The sequence below is a fragment of the Anastrepha ludens genome, chromosome 5 (genome assembly GCF_028408465.1).
Source record: "Anastrepha ludens isolate Willacy chromosome 5, idAnaLude1.1, whole genome shotgun sequence".
NCBI lineage: Eukaryota > Metazoa > Arthropoda > Insecta > Diptera > Tephritidae > Anastrepha > Anastrepha ludens.
The window spans coordinates 7829802-7851084 of NC_071501.1; the positions used below are offsets into that span (position 1 = coordinate 7829802).

The 21283-nt window shown below is 36.1% G+C and overlaps 1 protein-coding gene across 1 annotated transcript in view; it reads right to left on the reverse strand.

Moving 5' to 3' along the window:
* LOC128863460 (protein sickie-like) overlaps nucleotides 1-21283 on the reverse strand; it is a 155753-nt gene that overhangs the window by 18538 nt on the left and 115932 nt on the right. The window contains exons 5-7 of the mRNA XM_054102623.1: nucleotides 10031-10698; nucleotides 9438-9582; nucleotides 6706-7074 (exon numbers count right to left, since the gene is read on the reverse strand). Coding sequence (XP_053958598.1) covers nucleotides 6706-7074; nucleotides 9438-9582; nucleotides 10031-10698 — 1182 coding nt within the window. The remainder of the gene's footprint in view (nucleotides 1-6705; nucleotides 7075-9437; nucleotides 9583-10030; nucleotides 10699-21283) is intronic.

Genomic DNA, 21283 nt, shown 5'->3' on the forward strand with positions numbered 1-21283 from the left:
CTTGCGGTCTATGTGGCACTCCGATGCGGGGTCACCCTTAAACCAACCAACCAACCAACCAAAATAAAATAAAACAAAAAAGAAAAATTAAATTAAAAAAAAAATGAAATAAAAAAAATTAAAAAAAAAATTAAACAAATACAAATAAAAAAATAACATAAAATAAAATAAATTTAATAATAATAATAACAAATATATTATATTGTAATAAAAAATAACAAATCAATACAAAGTGTAAACTGCGAAAAGTCTTATTAGTTTAAACTGAGCTTCTGAGAAACCAGAAATTTTAGAAAATTAGCTATATATAAATAAAATTAAAAACTGGGTTTTGGATCAGTGGTTCAAAAAAAAGTTTAGAATCATATTTTTGCTATGACCAGATAGTATTCTTACGAAGAATAAAATTTCACTTGTTTTTGAAATTTCTGTCGACTAGCCACAGCCAAGAGTTTTGTAGATAACTGCGGTCGAAATATGAGGTCGAAATATTGACGAATAAAAAAGGCAACAATTTCATATTATATTATTGCATTTTATTTTATTTTTCGTTGTTAAACCGACCCTGAGCTCATAAAATAAACAAACGAAAATTTCTCTTTTGGCTCAAATTACGAAAGGAATATCAAAAAACAAACTTTAAGTTTAAAATGTGTTCGTTAGAAGTAAATGTGGAATAAGTTTTTGAATTGAAAATGTTGCATACTCATACTGATTTTTCTGCGGCGAAAAGGTAACATTTTTCAATTTGAATTAATATGAATTTTCTTTCAGTACGATTTTTTCCAAATTTTTTTTAACTTGAAAAAAGAAAATAATCATTATCATTTAATTCATATCAACTAATTTCGGGACTTTCGGTACTTAAAAATTATCCGGATGTCGGGTGTCAGGGTTACGGGATTGTCATTCCTGATTTATATATGTGAAAGGCGACAGTCGCAACTTATTCTAGAGTGAACCGAGAATTAAACTGAACTTTAAATTAATAACAAATGTTTTAGTACCATCTAATGCAGTTTGACAGGCACAAATTTTAACTTGATCTTAAAGTGATTAGTACAAAAAATATGCAATAATCCCCTTTTTTCATAAAGGGATTCTCAATTAGAGCGGCTGATATTTATTTTATTTAATTCGTGTATTTCAAGTCTAAGTCATAATTACAGCATTTACAGACCACTAAATTTACTACAGACAGTTAAATAAATAAATTAAAAAAAAGAATTGAGAAATTTATTTCTTTGTTGAAATGGAAGAAAGAAGAAAACAAGGTGTGCGTGAGGTATCAACATTTTTTTTATCTGATAGACCCATACATTCATATGTACTGAGTCGATGCGCATGCATTTTAGCAACAGCCTGGTGTACGTTGACTCGGGCGATACCCTACCTGCGACTTTAGAAAATTCCATAAGAAAAGGTCTGGTTGGCTTAAGCCTCACGAATTTGGTGGCGACTTCACGTAAACTCTGCGACAGATTCTGGTCACACAAATGGTTCAAGTAGAATGTTCATGAATGGTATTCGCTGTGTGGCACAAAGAGTCTGCTTGATGGAATCAAGTAACGCAAACGTTTATGTCGCTCCAAAGGATTAGAGGTAAGTTATAAGTCGCTCAAAATCAATTAGTTAATAACAATCTGCTGTGCTCATCGCTAATAAGGCCGTCATAGTAACGTTATTCGCGAAGAAGTACAGACCAATGATGCTATCGGTCAAAACTCTTATAAAACAGTAGCTTTTTGTGGATAATTTGCTTCTTGGTGAGCCTTGTGTTGGTTGGAATCGTTTCAAATATGACAATTTTGCTTGATGGTTGTAAACATTCATTCAAAAATGGGTCTCAGTTTGGCAAGGTTTGCACGAACTGGTGTTGATAGTAAAACTTTATCATTTGGAAGTGCAGCTGGATGAGCAACCATTCAATTTGCCATGATGATTTGGCGCTAGTGTTAATATAATAATGGCTAAATAGTAAACAAGAGATTTCCCTGATAGCGCCAAAATAATATTGGAAACCCCTTTATCCGTAGCTACATATTTGCACTTTCATTTTTTATTGCTTAGAATTTCAATAAGCTTGATTTACCGCTATTTTCGGAGTTATTCAAATAAGGGGTTACAAAATAATATTATGCAGAAATTCACTATTTTCGTAACTTAAAATAAAATTAGATTTTACTAAAATAGCAAAATATGTAAATTGAGTACAACTCAAAATGCAGACTGCAAATGTCAAATTTGCTAGCAGGCTTTTAGGCAGCTTCCACCTCTGGTTGCTGGTTGAATTATTAAAAATTCCAATAAATCACTAGAAAAATCATATCAATTTCTATAACGTCCGACTGCAACTGCGTACTATTTAAAATGCGATGGCTATCACCATAACGCATACATCACATAGAAAATTTGCATATACACACACAGGCGCACACACACTCAAACATTATCTGATTGGCGCTTGCATATAAGATCGCCATAGCAACGTTGCTCGCACGAGCAACTCTACAAACTGCCTGCAGCGCCAATGCCACACACACACACACACACCTCCAATGGTTATTCAAGCAACTATGTATTGTATGTATGTATGTGTGTATGAATGATTGCACTCAGCCATTCAAGCACTGTCCTGCACATAGCTACGGCTGCTGAAATGCTCTCTTAGATTTGTTTGTTTGTGTCAATATCCACATCTATCAAATTTAAATGTGTGTGTGTGCGTGCGTGTATGCTCATCATACGCCCTGTTGTGCTGCAATTGTGTGTAAATGATATCGGCGCTTGTTGCTGCATTTCTTTCATATTTGCATGCGAAATGCCATTAGTGTCAGTACGTCAGGCGTATGAGCATAAAATTTGTATGCGTACAAAATACTCTCACACACACATATTCGTGCAGACAAAAAGTATGCATAAAAACAATATATACATATATATAAGTATTTATATCTCTTCTCTTGTGTATCTTTTCTCTAGGCAGGCATGACCAGCCGACAGTTGCATCATTTTTGCTGCACAGCTACTAATTTTCTGCTGTCATTGCGCTTCTTTTCATTCACTCCTCTACACCAACACTCACACATACAAGCGTTTGCACGTGCTTTATCCTTTCATTTCTTTGTTAACCACTAACTAACTGCTACATTTTTTATTTATTTTTATTTTTTACTTTTATTGGTTGCTGTGGCAATTTTCCTTGAAATTATTACTACTGCACCATACACATACACACATACATACGAAAACATATAATATTTATTTATATACAATAATTTGCACTGACCAATTTGCTTTATATGTTTAGCATTCATAACTAACGAGTTTTAAGACACTTAATTTCAGCGAGAATAATTTCAGTTAAAATAATGGGAGCTGCATAGTAGCATGCGATAATGGCGTGGCGTATTCATATGAATTCACATGGATAAAAAGTTTATTGCTTCCGAGTAAATTAAGTGCGTAAAATATTGCAATTTAAAACAAGGTAATGGAAAAACGGCCACAGTAGGTCGAATGAATAAGAAGTGCGCACCTTCGGAAGCCCGGGCATCAAATACTAAGTCATAGCTATATACATTCTGTCAAAGAAGTACCAGGGATTGTTCAATAAAACACAAAATAATTGTTCTATCATCAAAATTTATTTTTTCGCCTTCAAAACAGGCTCCATTCAAAGCAATACACAGAGACTGAAGAGACCCATGAAAGGACGACGCTACGCTATGATTGACGAGATAAAGAGGGCACCGAAGGAGGAGCTGAACAAGATAAAAAAACATGATTTTTTGAAGTGCTTCGAAAATTGGAAAAAACGTTGGCACAGGTGCATAATATCTCATGGGGATTACTTTGAAGGGAACAAAATAGATATTAATGAATAAATAAATAATTTTCGAAAAAACACAAAATTCGCAATACTTTTCGAACACACCTCGTATGCCAATGATTAGTCCAGACATCAAAGCACCTTCTAAACGCGTTTGAAGCGATCTTTTTCAGCTCCTTCAGCGAATTCTCTTTATTGGCCCCATCAACTCAAAGCGGCGTCCGCGTAGTGGCAAAGTAAGTTTTGGGAAAAGGAAAAAGTCACAGGGGACTCAATACGGTGGTTGTTTGATGATATTTGTCGAGTTTTTGGTCAAAAACGTGTTCACAATATGAGCTTTGTGAGACGGTGCGTTATTATAGTGCAAGATCCACGAGTTTTCTTTCCACAAATTGGGCCTTTTCCTACGCACATTCTCCCTCAAACGTCGCATAACTTCCACATAATATTCTCTATTTACCGTAGACCCATTTGGAACGAAGTGCACAACACCCTGATAATCAAAGAAAACGAGTAGCATGACTTTCATATTTGACTGACCTTGACGTGGTTTTTATGGGTTTCGGCTCATGTGGATTGCATTCAGCCGCCTGTTGACTGGTTGAGTGGTTTGCATATCAAACTCATATACCCAAGTCTCATCACCTGTTATGATGCGCTAGATAGACGTTGGTTCCGAATTCACTTGCTCAAGCATGTCTTCAGCCACCTTCTTTCGATGAATTTTTTGAAAGAAATTCAACTCTCTTGGAACGAGTTGAGCAACCACGCGTCTCATGCCCAATTGATTATGTAAAATATTGCGAATTGATTCATGAGACACGCTAAGATCACGAGCTACCTCCCTCAAACTTAAATGATGGTTTTCTAGCACCATTTCCTTCACCCTGTTGACGTTTTCATCCTTTGAAGACGTTGATGGGCGACCAGTAAGGGCAAATCTTCCACGACTCCTCGGCCCTCTGCAAAAGCCTTATATCACTCGTAGACCCATTTTTTTGATAAAGCACACTCGCCATGGGCTTTCTGCAACATTCTCAATGATTGGGCCTACGAAATCCATTCAAAACACAAAATTTAAGACCAATCTTCGTTCGATATTTATATCCATATTGAAAATCGCAGAGCATACCTGCGGTTGATTCAAATAAATACCAAAAACAAGCTCATAGACAGATTACGCTGAAACTCTCCGACACCATAGAGAGCGGTTATATCAACATTCCAGCAAAAAAAATTTAGTCAGTTCCCGATATTTTTTGGACTGAAGGTAGGTACTCATATATATACGTAACTATTTAAATGACTAATGAGTCGCATGCTATTTTCCTAGCACTGAAGTTGCGAAAGTGAGCAAAATATTTCCCGGAAGGGGAAGGAAGCTGTTTAATTATTTATAATGAGATATCCTAAATATTGAGCAGACAATTGCAGTGTCAAAAAATTTTCAATTTCGAACGCCATTGATTCTAGAAATGTTGTTTTATGTAATTAGTTTTGGCTAAAGCGATGTGAATAGTGAAAATGAGCCACTTTTTGAAATAAAATTTCAGTTTTCATTTTCGCGAACTTGCTGAAAGTTCTTTTGTTTTTTCGTGAAACGTCCAATTTGTGATCACAATTGAACCTACATCTAGATTGCTTTAAAGAAACTATGGATGTTAATTTTTACAACCTCGCGATTTTCGGAATCTCGTTTTAAAATCCCGAAATCGCGGGATTATTCCTGTGGCATTGCAGCAGTGGCGCCAGCAAGAGGAAGCGTGCAAGCGCGGTAATAGCGGAAAAACACCAAATTTAGCGAAGTCCTCAACAATCTGTGCAATCTTTCCGCCAGAAAAATGTGAAACATAGATGGCGCCCCAAGCAGTAAGAAGGCCTTGTTCCTAAGCAACGACAGGTGGGCATTTCCACCACTTAGAACTGGGAGCGGCAGGCTAATCACCTACCCTATCAGAAATCAAAATAGATTAACGAAACCAACGTAATACTGAGTCTTGTCGAGGCCATATACTCCCGAGAGAAGTGAACAAGGAAAAAAAGAAACCAATTTAAGTTTAAAAGTTTGATAAAAAATATATAATAATAAAATTTTGATTAAAAATGTGAAACTTAGATATAAAATCTAAAAGAAAAAAGAATAATTTATAAAAAAAGTAAGAAAAATAGTCCAAACTGGTAAACAATTTTATCAAAATTTTAAATTTTTTAATCAGAACTGAAAAAATTGTCTACGCATTTTTATAGCCCATTAAATTCTGCCAAATAAAGAGAAGGTTTGAAGTTAATAAAAATTCCCTTTAATTTTTTATTAATTTTTCCCTTGACGGTGTTGCGCATTTTCTCTAAATAACGAATGCACATTTTTTCAATGAATATAAAAATAAAAAAAAAAGTAATTCAGTATAACGTTTTACAGAATAAATAAATAAATAAAAGAAAACAACGCCTAAAGTATTCAAACATATCCATATTTGCTTAAAAATTAAAGTCAATGTTGGTTTTTTTTGCTATGAAAGTGAATTTTTCCGCCTCCATGAATGAATTTTTAATTTACATAAAATAATTAATAAAATTTGATTTTTGCTTCATTTAGCCGATAAATGCAAAGCTGAATTTTTCAAAGGCACAAAAAATGTAAGCAAAACAACAGGAAAACGCAATTATTCGATATTATTTTCACCTTGGATATGTCCGTTCTTTCAAGTAGCTTTAGAGGAGTTAGAAGTTAAAAATAACGTCGTATCAAAAATCTTACAAAAGTTAATTTAGTTATTGTTTTTATAATAAGTAAATTCATATTTAATAACCGAAAACAAACATTCTTGGTTTAGAAATAAAATTTAATTGGAAAAGTGGAAAACTTCACTCACCTTATGCTATTGCTCCGATTCAGCCGTGGACTCTGCACATATGGCGACTCACTGCCACCCGCTGCACCCACTGCTGACACCACGCCACCACCGCCACCCTGTTGTACAGCACCAGCTGCTGCTGCTGCCGCCGCGGCTGCTACGGCTGCGGCAGCATTACGATGTTGCAGCATTTTGTGGCCATGACGCGTCATTGCCGGCGAACCAATTTGCATATTCTCCAGCGAATCGCCCTCAGATAGGCGACTGCCTGCGGTATTGCTATGCTTCAGCCACATGGCGTATGTGCTGTACTCGGGCTTTACTTCGGCGTAGGTTTGCGTGTCCGAGAGTGAACCATCGATCATTTTGCCAGGGCGATTGGAGATTCTGCAAAGCGGAATGAAATATTGCGTACATGAATTTTAATGTACAAAATGTAGCTGTGGGTAATGCATTAAATTATCACCATAAATTAGCGAAATAAATGTAATAAATGCAGACAATTAGCAGCGTTTAATGGGAATTAGTTAATAAAATACAGGGTGTTTCAAAATTAAGGCAGTTTGATGCTTAAAAAGAATGTATTTTCGGCACGAAAGGTATGCAATTATTTTTAAATGTTAACACTTTTGGGATTTGAGCAAATTTTTCCGTTTTTTGAAAATGTTAAAACTTTTGAGACTATAATTTTTTGTGTGTGTTTTTTTGTGTGAAAGTTTACATTAATTAAATTTTTTTTTATGAATATTTCATGCTGCCAATTGTCAATGATAAGCAGAATAATCAAAATTTTTGGATATACAATAAATAGCCAAGGATATTGGTTATGCCTTGAAGCCGATGACTTTTCCGATTTTCGCCTTTGTTGTGCCCATTTAGAAACGTTTGAGCCAAAATTTTGTTTTTTGTGAAAATTTAAATGAATAAAAAAATTGTTTTCTCAATATTTTATCCTGCCTATCATTGACGGTTGAAAATTCGCGCCTAATTTCTAGCATCCGTTAATTTTCAGACACCCTATACGAACGCTGACACTAAAGTTAGACATTAAGCATAATTAGCATATCTGTTGCAGTTGCACATTAGCGGTTAGCCTGCCTGCAACACTTTTCGGTATTAATTAATTTTATTTTTACTTTTTTTCTTAATTTGTTTTATATGAAATTTTGTTTGTATTAAAATTCATATCCTCGTACTACAGCAAATATTTTGCTGTATTACAATAAAAAATTCTGCTAAACATTTTATGTTCATCATTTGGGTGCTGGATAGCTGTGTTGTTGTTCTGCGTTATGTTGGGAAGCGAAAATTAATTACATTAGTGCGGCATTTATTTCGAGCAACCAAAACCACAAAATATGTTGGGCTGAAGTGTGCCGCAATGCAGTAATTAAAAATATCAACAAACAAACTCACAAACTACATTGCGGGAATAATATTTGGCTAATTAATAGAAAAGTTTGTTGCTGAGTTCTAGGTAGAGGAAATTGTATTGGTCCCACAGGATATTCGTTAAAACCAACAATAAAATGATTTTGCTAGAAATTACAGAATCGAAGAAAATGTAGTAGTTCTGGAGGATGTGGGCGAATAAAATACCAAAATAGCTTTGAGCTTTTGAGAGTAGGAGTTGCAAAATTTAGCTTAAAGGCGCTTTAAAGGCAGCTAAGTTTTGGTTTTAGCTTAGCGCGAAAAAAGAAAATCAGTAATGGATTTCAAACGTAATAGTGTGATTGCATTATATTTGACTGGAAAATCACAACCAGTGATAGTTCGGGAGTTCGATCACCTTAAAGTAAATAAAGTTTTTGTTTATCGCACCATTACTCGTTATAATGAAACGCGAAACATCATGGAGGTGGCCATCAAATCACTGCAACGTCACGTGAAATGGTTCAAAAAGTGAAGAAGCGACTTGAGCGAAATTCCCTCGAAGTGCCAATCAAATATCGAAATAACTGAAACTATCTGATCGCAGCTTCCGCCGCATACTGAAAAATTATCTCAAAGTCAAGCCTTACAAGATCCAAAAGGCGGATGATATTACACAAAAGCAGCAACAAGTCAGACTTGAGAGAGCGAAGGAGTTGTTTTGCTTGGCCGAAAGTGGTCAATTTCCGAACTTTGCGTATTCTGACGAGAAAATTTTTCAAATTGACCAATTCGTAAACTTCCAAAACGATAGGATTTATTTGACCGACTGTTCATACGAGAATTTGAGTCATCGATTGGTCAGCAGGAGGCAGCACACACCACAAGTAATGGTTTGGACCGCTGTAACAGCTGATGGGTACTGTCCAATCGTTCTCATAGAGTCTGACGTCAAGGTAAATGCGAAATATTATCGGGAAGGTATCCTGGAGGTTGCTTTGAAGCCATGAGCAGACCATGAACGTTTCAACAGGAATCAGGACACTGTCTCACAAAGCTCAAGTGAACCCAGAATGGCTAAAAACCCACTTTCCGAACTGCATAACGTCCACACAATGGCTTTCAAATTCACCAGACGCGAAGCTGATGGATTACTATATTTGGGTCCGAGCTAAAAGATTCACTAACGCCGAGGCGCTGAAAAAAGCCATTGTCCGCGAGTCACATTCGAATATTGCTTGCGATTCGTCGAGGCAAAAAGTGGTCATATCGAGCAAAAGTAAATTGATTCTTAATTTCGTATTATTTTCACATATTTTTTATTTTGAATTTGTAAAATGAATTGAATTTTTATTTAATTTTCCAAAGCCTGTACTTACCTATGCTGAAATAGATGCAAGTCCGTGCCCGGTTTGGGTAAACTATGCGACCCAGTGGCTAGGCGTTCCCGTATCGACTGACTTAGCTGTGTGGCGCCAGGTCCAGTTAAAGAAAAGCTGCGGTGCTGGGTGTTGGGAGGAGTTTCTGAAAAATTATGGAAAGATTTAAAAACATATATAAAATGATGTAAATATTAATTAAGTAAAAGTAAATGAAAATAAATTTTTTTGTTCAAAATTGAGCCAAAAAATTGGAAGAAACATTCAATGTAAATTTTAAAATTTGGAAAAAAAATTAATTTTTAGATCTTTGAGCTTAAATCGATATTTTACCTAAAAATTGATGCACAAAAGATTCAATTAAAATAAATTAATGTTTTCAGACTTTTGCTCTCTTTTTTTAAAAAATTTGTCTAAATCAAAACTATAATCCTTATTTAAAACATGATTTGAATTTTTAAAATTGTGTATTCCTGGCGAAAATATTCTATACAAATCTTAATGAACGCGTTATTCAAACAGGCTAGAATAGCGGTTCGTTATTTTACTCTTAATCTTTATTAAACATTAAAATTATTTCTTTCTCAACTCACTTGACATATCGTTGGGCAGCGTTTGTGTTCCCCCCGACACCTTCCGTCCGCCGCCAGGTGCATTGGCAGTGCGCGGCACCGCCGAAACGTGCGCTGTGCGTCCCATGCCGCCACACATGCCACCCGGTGAATGGCCGCCATTTGTCTGACCACCACCACCACCAGCGCCCATCATTGCTGCGCCCATCATAGCGATGTTCTGTTGCTCCGCCGTAGCTGTGGCGCTGCCATTGGCACGTTTCACATAGCCAAAACTGGGTGGTACACCTTTGGTGCGACCCGATGGTGAACCTTGCTTGGAAGAGCCGCCACTACCGCCACCCATGCTACGCCTTGAAGGCGATGACTTTTCCGATTTTTCGCCTTTGTTGTGTCCATTTAGTGGCTCCGGCATTTTTGTCCAGTTGTCACGCCCATTTCGTGAATTGGAGCGATGTACACCCACGACGCCGGCCGAATGGTGCGCGTGTTGCGAATGCTGATGTGTGTGATGTTGTGGGCTTGCATTGGCGCTGGTGTTGCCAGAGCCGCCGCCGACGCCGCCACCAACACCACCGCTAGTGCTATCCATTTTCGGGTTTGAGCCACCGCTAGAGCTGGCCTGTGAGGCAGCCGATGAAGGAGGTGCGGTGCCGATGCTATCGAGACTGCCACGGCTATTGCGAATGCTGCAAGAGAAAGAAAGAAAAAGAGGGAGGATAATGAAAAAATTGAACTAATTTAATTAAAAAATAATAATTTTTTTTTCTAATTTAACTTATAAATAGACTATTGATGATATAAATGAGATTAAGTTTAATTTATTTTCAATAAATTCATTTTTTATTATAACAGTAAATAATTTAAATATTAATCTAATTTAGTACGATCTATATCAATTCGCGTATATATAACTTTTTTACTGAGCACTTAATTTAAAAAAATTCAAACTGCTTATCAGCGCATTTCCAATTCCCATCGCTCGGCTGCTTACCATTTTTCTATTTGCTCAAACAGCACAAAGTTGTTTGACTCTTTAAACATGTAAATATTTGCATTTATATGAGTTTCATGTATGTATGTGTGTATATGTGCTTCATATGTATGCACTCTGAGGTCAAAAGCTGCAGCCAGTGTTGCCGGCACTCCACTGCCTAGCATTGCATTCGCGGAATGTTGTAAGCAAACAACAGCTGCAACAGCGGCAAACAAAGGAAGTCAAACACCCCAGCCGATCGTCTGTTTGTCCGTTCGTTGCTCAGTAAGCGCGCCGTTCCCACTGCTTACATAGCACCCTTGCATTGGCTATTGTTGCTATAAAACATACTTTGTTTTTGTAAAATTTTCATTTGGCGAATATGCCTAGTGGCACAGTTTTAAGTGTTTCGTTTTGTTGTTGTTTCAGCGCTATTTGTTGCAGTCATGACTACAAAACAGCCTACAATGAGTTGGATATCGATTTAATTTTTTCGCGAGTCGCAGAAAAGGGAATAAAAAATATGTTTATATGTAGAGAAAATCAAAAAAAAATATGAATTTTTTTTTTTTTTTTAATTTTATTTGCTTGCATGGGCGGCTGGTTCACTAGCGTTTGAAATGTATTTGGGCTATAAATAAAAGGCGCATGAGTATTTTCTTGAATGGAAAATATGATTGCAGTCACTCTCTTCAATTTAGGGAAACAGAAAATTGGTTAGTATTTCAGTATAATGCTTGCCTTTGACTATGACAGAGGCTTCTTACACATTTTCGAATGCATCGGCTACTTCACGACGACTTGTGGATCTTTAGATATATACATTTGGCAATTCTATTTGTAAAAATGAGCAGATCTAAAAATATGGAAAGCGTTCTTATGTCCTGGGTCAAGTTAACCAACCTGCATCAGCCTATTACACAAAGTAATATTCAAATATACAGTCTGTATCAGAAGAAAAGAACCGGGTTTTTTCTTGTAACTTCATGATTCAAGGGATACGATGTCAGTGCTAACTCAGGTTAAGATTCTTAGAACTTTCCCGTAAACGCAACCAATCAAAAATTAGTGAGAAGTACGCGAAGCGTTTTGAGGCGGTATTTTTATGCACGACTTCGAAAGGGCCGAAATTATCTTACGCCGCAGCTGCAAAAGTTTGTTGTGACGTAGAATCAGCGGTGTACAGTGTACAAAGATATTGATGACATTTCCGAGAGCGACTTGAAGCGAGTGACGACAAATAAGCAGGATAAAGTGATCGTCCAACTTTTTAAGCGGGACCCTTCTTTGTGACTACGCCAAGCCTAATCAGTTCTTGCCAAAAAGGGAATAGATGTGAGTATCAACACGATCGAACGTCGACTAAATGATTCGAACATATCCTACCGCCCCACATCATCTAAACCACTACTCTCAAAGCAAGAAATTGGCGTCACAGTATTGGGCTGGCCCTGCCAGTCGCCAGACGTGTGTGTGGGGGGGGAACTATCAAAACGCATCTTGCCGGAAGGCCAGTCCATGATCTAAAGCAACTCGTGCGCCAAGTTTGCAAAATCTAGTCCTGTTTGTCGACAAGCTACGCAGAAAAGCTGGTTCAAAGCACGAAGAAGATGCAGGCTATACTCAACAACGATGAAGACTACACGGTTTTTTGAGTAATTACGAGTCGTAGTTTTATACATACTTTCATGTAAAAAAATTTTAAATATAATATATATATTTTATACTGTATGACTAATCGCGGTTCCTTTTTTCTGGCACAAACTGTATTGCAAGTGGATTAGATTTTAGCTTCGATATCCTAAAAAGGTTATAACCCGGCGAAATGAGTTCGCTGGCTCTGCAGTTTGAAGCCATACACTGGCACAATCTACGATCCAATCGTAGGAAATAGAGCCAATCAATGCTTTTGGGGCTGCCATAAACCTTCGTCTTAGGTCGTAAGGGACCATCCATGGTAAATATGAATTCAGGGCCATGAATAAAAATAAGATTTTTAAGAGTTGGTTGCGGTTGTAATTTATTAAATGGCTATTAATTATTAGGTTAGGTAAGGTTAGGGTGAATGGCTGCCCTTACGAGGGGCCCACTTGAACGAAAATTCAAAATGTGTACATTGCGATGCCATACAGAGGGAGGGGAGGGGAAAAGTAGAAGAGAGAAGAGAGAAGAAAGAAGGGAAGAAACCAGACAGGTTGAAGAAAAGGAATAAATCGCTTTGGATTAGAGGATATCGACCAACTGTGGCGATTTACGTTCGTATGAACCGCTTCAAGCTACTGATGAATTGCACCCGCAATATCCGCAGGTGTAGCGAAAAAGTGAGCACCCAGATGTCCAAACTTTTGCCCGACAAGAGCAGGGCAGCTGAGAAGAAGGCTCTGAGATGATTCCACCACACCCTCCAGACAGCTTCTGCCGAAAGGACTTGAAGCAATCCCAAGCCTCGCCGCATGGACAATGTCCGGTAGGGATACATACCAAATTCGAGAACTGCGGCTTTATTGGCCATAGAAGTTCCCTCGGGCGCCCCTAATTTAACCGTGGACAGAAAAATTTCGCGGCTTTTCACAATCGCGCTCTATTAGCCCAGCAGTTTCCCTCTATGACGCTGTGACCGAGAATACAAATGAGCTCTAACGGTTCGACTGCTCCAAGTGGGACAATAGTTGAACGTTGTGTTCATGAAAAGTTAACTAGAAAACTACGATTTTAATTTCAAATTCCACTGTGAACAAGGCAAGTCCTCTAAAGGAAATCTCAGAGTAAATTTCATGCTTCTCAAGGAAATTACCTGCCAATCGGAGTCCGCATCAAATTGTGGATTCCTCTATTTGTAGGACAACATTAAGACGTACACCACAAATTGGCGGAGATCTAAGCCAAATAAAGGATGTACGTGCCAATTATTCATATACACTCATATCTCATACTTGAGTCTATGTATGAGATATGCATAATTTCATATCTTAAACGAAAACAAATATGCTGTATCATGTGTGAACAAAAGCCATATTCGTACATACAAGGTGCGGTCCAAAATAAACAAGACTGAGCAAGAGTAGAAACGACATGAGTTTTGTTCTGATAACTTCGAGGGATTGATGGTTAAAATGCGATTTCTAATAAAAAAATCAGTCACAAGAGTGGATCGATGAGATGGTGCATTATCATCCAATAAGCGCTAGATTTCTCCTTCGCGGCATTCAGGGCGAGTTCGATGAATGCGATGCAACAAACGCTTCAAAACGCCAAGATATAAAATTGTATTGACGGTTTGTCCCGTTGGCACGAACTCCTTCTGGACAATTCCTTTGGAATCGTAAAAACAAATGAGCATCGACTTGATTTTTGACTGCTCCAAACGGGATCTCTGGGTTGGTGGCTCGTCTGGGGCCTTCCATTCGGCACTTTTACGCTTAGTTTCAGGTTCATGTTGAAAACGCCACGTTTCATCACCAGTTGCAATGTTGTAAAGGAAGTTCTCGTCTTTTCTCGCCTCTTTAATGAGGTCTTTCGAATGCTGAATTTTGAGTAATTTTTGGTTCTCAGTTAATTTGTGCAGAATGAAACGTGAACAGACCTTTCGTAAGCCCAAATGAGCAGGTAAAATGTGATACATGGATGATTTTGGGATATTCAACACCGATTCTATGAATTTCAACGATCATTGTGTTTCATTTTTGATAAATTTACCAACGATTTCGATGGAGTTTTCGGTGATTACTGATTTCGGGCGTATGTTCTTTGTTATTCATGTTCTCACAACCATCTCTGAAACGTGTGCACCACTCATGAACTCTGGCACGAGATAGACAATCATCGTCATAAACTTTTTTCATCAATTCAAATGTTTCGGTAAATGTTTTACCGTTTTAAAACAAAATTTTATATCAGCTCTTTGTTCGAAACTCCTTTTTTTACCAATGACACAAATATACTGTCACTTTAGACGCAATAACTTCGCTTCCACTGAACCGAATGTCACCAAGCTTTCACTAGAAGTCAGTTAGGGATGTAACTTCCAACGCGCTAGCTCATTAAAAATATGGCGTCATCAAAAACATTTTTATCACGCCAGTCTTGTTTATTTTGGATTTCTCCTTGTATATTCGCTTGGTGTTTATTTTTATTTATATATTGTTGTTTTTTTTCCTTAATTGGTCGGTATCAACAACCCAAGAAAAGCCCGAGCTGTCATTACTGACATATTTATAGGCGTATTAAATATAATTTATTATTATACTACGCGCTGGCTGACACATTTGCCTGCAGGTTTGTATACAAAATACTCTTCGTGCAATGAACCCTTGGGATGTGGTTTTTCATAGCAGTCATTTGTATGGACACTCAGGCCAAGTACTAGAAGAGTGCATATTAGTTGAGAGTTTGGAAGTTTAATAAAATTATACCTGTTTGACCTTTAAACCTACGCATTGGGCTTTAAGGGATCGTAGATCGAATGAGAAAGAAATAAATCCCCAATATTTTGCAAAAAGGCCAAACTAAATATGCTCCCCTGTTCATTTCAACTCTATGCATTTTTCCAATACAATTTTCAGTACAATTGAGCAAATCATATAATGAATATTACTTGGAAACCCTTTGCAGCTGCATTTGCATTGATAATAACTAAAATTTCAATTCAATCGGAAATTAAATAAGAGCAAAAATAAGGAAAAAGAACACGCCATGCATGCATCACTTTGATTTCAAAGAGCACGTAAATGGATATGCACATGCCAGCAGCTCCCACACTCCCTCACGTACATGCAACAAAGGCCAAATATTCGCAGTGATGACTGAAAATCAAGCGAATATGAAAATCGGTCGAATGTGAAAGACTGTTTGATAATAAAATTTTTGCAGACACACAAGCGAATGTTGAAAATACATAAAAGGAAACGTCTAACGATCGATAAATTTATAGAAAAGGGTATGAGTAAAGCAACGAAAATGAATGAACGGGGTGGTGAGGAGCGACAAATGCAGGCTGACGGATGGTTGTAGGGCCAAGTAGCGAGGGAATACGAAGCTCAGGTCTGTTGGGCGGCGATGAGCACTGAAGTGTTGCGCTGACTAGACAGATAGGAGGAAATGCAGGAAAACGGATGCTATAACAAATACACAAACACAATACTTGAAGTGTTTTGTGTGTGTGCGAGAAAAGCGCATTCGAGTAGAGAAAACAGCAAGGAAGGTTTTCAAAATATTTGAAGTGTTGCGGTAACTGCAGAATTTCGGGCGACCGTAATAAATTTGTGGCTATTCACGAGAATGCTGCAATAACTGCGAAGGCGATAGCTGCATGAAATATTCAATGGTAGAAAAGCAGAGTGATAAGAAGCAAACAACTCGGTTGAATAGAGTGAATACAAAGGAATTCTACAATTAGGATAGATAGGAACAACTGTGTTGCTGCTCAATGCTTACTTGGATGCTTTTGTGAAAATAAATGAAGAGGCGAGGAAAATATTATAAGCTCTTTTGTATATTCAAGGGTTTGAGAGAATTAAAAAAAAAAAATACAGACGCAATTTATTTAATTTTCCGTTGCTTCACGTCAAACTGGAATATTTAACGGAAGCTGGTTAAGGGGGAATTCTGGTCTAGAAATTTGAAAAAATCGTTCTTGTTTTGCATATCTTCGAAGCTTAGACTTTCAAAAATATGCTCTTGAACGGATTTTTCCAAATTCGAATTATTTTCGGAGATACAGTGGATTTTGTGACGTGGCGTCTAAGCCGGCCGAGTGGAGCGAATCGCACAATGAACGGCAGATGTTACCGGACGACTTGAGGGCTCGTTCTTTCCAGAAAATCTTAGGTATTCGATTTTTTATTATACATCTGTCTATCGCGCCTGCCTCGCATTTTGAAAAATTTAGGTTTGAAGTATTTTTAAAAAATTTGAAAAGCTAAAAAAAAGGGTAAACAAATTTTTTTTTATGTTAACGCCATTTTGTGAATTTTTTTTTTATTAATTTTTGTATACTTTTCCAATATTAATAAAAACCATAAAAAATGGATGGTAAAAATGTTTTTCCGTCTTTTTTTATCTTAGTTTTAAAAATACCTAAAATTAAGGCGTCTTGACCAGATAAAGTTAAGATAAAGTGAGTGGAATAATAATCTTGATAGGTTTTGACTACATTTTTTTTTCTTTAAATGAATTTTATTTATTTTTTTACAGTGATAAAAATATATTTTTAAGCAGAAATGAAAAAAAAAATTTATTTAATTTATCATTAAAATATTTTAAAATAAATAAGTGAACATATGAGCATAAAAAAATTATTTTTGTATACATTAAGAAAATTATTTTACTTAAAAACATACTTTTTGTTATAGAATAAAAATCACATGCATCCAAGTTTCAAATCTTGTGCAAAATTTTTAGGCATTCATCGAATTTCCAACGAAATTTCACACTTTTTAATCAAGGTACAGCGTACGCTCTCTTAAGCGGACACTTTGGGAACAGAAAAATTTGTCAGCTTATGGGATGTGTCTGCTTATGGGAAAAGTGTAAAAAACCTACTAATATTTAACGAGACAAGACAAAAAAAAAAATTCTTAAGCATTTGAGGTCCGGAATTGGAGGTGCCCGCTTAAGAGGCGTGCCAATTAGAAGATAGTACACCGTTTTTAGAAAATTTCTGAGTATGCAGTTTTGTAGCCAATTCAATTTTAGTATATCAAAGTGCACATTAGAAATGGCCTAGAAGTTCTGGCTGATTTTTAATAATTTTTTTCTCTGACGGTGTTGCGCTTTTTCTCTATGAATAAAAACTATGTGATCACGGGAATTTTGAGCCTCTTCGAATTCGCACTTTTTTATGCTAGAAATTAATGAACCATAAGGCTGCAAACCTTAAAATTTTCTACAAATCTTGAATAAAAAGTTTGAGATTTTGATGGAAATTGGATGAATGTTTAAAAGTTATGAACAAAGAAACAAATGTACATAACCGTCCTAGCGAAAGCACTATTCGGCAAACTATCGGTCGCTAATTCCATTTGTAGGGATGAATTTTCAGCAACATTAAATTAAATATTTAAAAAGAGATATTAAAATAAAAGTAGACACTGGAATTTCCTTATTAAATAATCAGCTAGTAACGAAAGTATATCTTAAATGCCCATTCACATGAAATAAATGCCTGTTGACTTCGTTTTTTTTCTACTTTCTCTCACTTCCACTTGTTTTTGCAGTTACTCACTTCACACCCTGAAATAACATAATTTGCACTTGTCAAAGACGAGCAATATGCCACCAATAAAGTTATACCTTTAGGCGCTGTCAACAGTGAGACAGGCTCCCCTTCGCAAGCCAACCGCAATCACGCCCAGCAACATCAACAACTCGCCCATGCACACCGAAGAAGTTGGAGTAATTTACACACCTGCAAACACACTTCACACAACAACAAACACAACAACAGCGAAGCATAACTAATATGCTTGCATACTTTTAGGGTTAATTGAGCGTGATATATGATTTTGCCGTAGACATAGTAAAGCATTGAAGCGTTAAGTGGGAAAAGGGAAATGGGTAGAAAAAAGTACTAATGAAATGGGTGAAAACAAGAAACCGCTTGCGGCTGTGCAGATATTTATGAAAGCAAAAATGTGTTTAGGAAAGGCAAGTAGCATAAACAATATGGGGTTTTAAAAATCTTAGGCGCCTAGAAGCAGACTACAGCATAACATGGGAAAATAGGCTTGTCAGTGTGGGTGCAGTAAGGCAGCGACATTGTAGCTTTTAAATATCACTTTTTAAATGAGACTAATTTTCTGAGCCTTTAAATTTGTTCTATATTTTCTTTGTAACTAATTTAATGCGATTACAGAAGTGGCAAGGCGCAGCCAAACAGCTTAGAGTTCTATTTATGTCGTGCTATTAAGCCTGAAAGTAGGCAGTGAAGAAGAAAATGTAGCCAATGAAATCAAAAATATGGGGCAAAATAGTGTGAATTATTCTTTTTAATAACAACAATATTGTATACAAATTGCTTGCATAATTAATCACGATTTTTTTTCTAATGAAGCTGATAATGAAATCATAATAATTGTGAAAAAGAATATACGATAAAAACCTTACAGAATAGAAAGACCATTTGGCCAAGAAGGCAACACCGATGAGATTTCGAAATATGGCGGCGATCATTTGTATCAAGAAAATCTTTGTAATATTAGATATATTAATATTCAAAAAAAAATTCAAAAGGAAAAGACGCCCTTCAAAACTATCGCAGAATGACCTTATTTCCCTTCACTTAAAAGCTTTTTACAAAAATCGTATCATTAAAGTTACAACCATAAGAGGTGTGTTCAAAAAGTATCGCGAATTTTGTGTTTTTTCAAAAATTATTTATTCATTCATAATATCTATTTTGTACCCTTCAAAGTAATCCCCTTGTGATATTATGCACTTATGCCAACGTTTTTTTCCAATTTCGAAGCACTTCAAAAAATCATTTTTCTTTTTTATCTTATTCAGCTCCTCCTTCGATGCCGTCTTTATCTAGTCAATCGTAGCGTAGCGTCGTTCTTTCATAGGCCTCTTCAGTTTCGGGGACAAGACAAAGTCACAGGGGGCCAGATATGGGGAATACGGTGCACAGTGGTCCGGCGGCCGGACAAAATTCAATTTTTCAACATTTTTGAAATAAAAATTTGATAATGCAGATGTTTTCTTAAATATTCAAGGCAGATTTCCTGAAAATATGACTTAATTTAAAAAATTGTTCATTGTAGTTTTTTGACTTTAAACATGAAATTGTATGCAAATCGTTCTTCATACAAGAGTTTCATTTTCATGTCTGCAAATAAATATTACCATTTGATTGTTAACCAAATATTGAAAAAAAAAAAGATAATTGAATATATTAACGGAAACAGTAATAATTCTCTTAAGTTGTGGTACGAAGACGAATTTTTTTTTTTTGAAATTTCAAAATTTTTCGAAACATTTTTTTTTTAAAGATCATTTTTTCGAGTGGTCAACCGGTCCACTTGAAATCAACCTGAGTGCTGCAGCCACATATTTCAGCTATGATCTCAAACTGAAACCTGTTGCGCAAAGTTGCGCAAATTAAAAATAATGTAGCTTTTGTGCATTTACCCACAGGCAAAACGTTACATATGGCTTATGCAATTTTGTGTAAAAGACAGAAAAAGACATCACAGACCCCATCAGCATTAAGAGACAACTAAAAAAAAAATGTTATTAAAAAAACAAAATTTTTTTTTAATATTATTACAATATTAATATGATATATGTATATATAACACTATATACAATAAAATTATATATAATAATATAACATTTTTATCTGTCACCGGAGGAACGGGCATAAGCCGATTAGAATATTAACGAACATCTGAGAATTGCTTGTAATAATAAAATCAAAATGACGTATAGTTTTGAAAAAAGGAGTTATTTATTGTATTTTTTTGCGTTCTTCAGAAAAAAAAAAGTTTTGAGTCAAAGAAGTTTGAATTACACGATACAAGAGGGTTCTGAATCATAAAAAAAAGTTAAGAAATGAAAAACAAAAAAACAACTAAATATCCAAAAAAAATTTAAAAACTAAAACAAAAAAAAAATTTAAAAATTAAAAATAAAAAAAACATTAAAAATTAAAAAAAAAAAAAATTTTAAAATTAAAAAAAAAATTAAAAAAAAATATAAAAAAAATCTAAAAACAAAATAAAAAATGAGGAGAGAATAACCTTACCGTAAACCTCCACGTGGTACTCTCTGGGGTCGTGAAAAATGTAAAAATGAACTCACCAGCTAATTACGGAAGTAAAAATGTATTTATAGTATTCAATGAAATTAAAATTTGCTAAAACTAAGGTCAGATTCGCCATCACTGATCCTTTAAACCCCTAAATATATATTTTCAGCTTAATTAAATGAGTTTTTGAATTTTGTCCGCCATCGCCTTCTGGTCGGACCACTGTGCGGTGGCAGTGGCATCATTAGTGTGTTGTTCTTGGCCAAAAAGTCGGGCACAAGCAACGATGGGTGAGCAACGCCCCTGCTCGTGATACAAGAGACAATTTTTGTTCTTCCACAAATCCGGGCGCTTCTGGCGGGTAAGGCGGGCGCAGGTAATATTCCTTATTGACCGTTTTACCCTGTGGCAAGAACTCATGATGCACAACGCCTCTGCAATAGAAGAAAACGGTAAGCAAAATTTTCACATTCGACCGAACTTGGCGCACTTTTTTCGGCCTTGGTTCGTGCGGCAGCTTCCATTGAGACGATTGAGCTTTGGTTTCCACGTC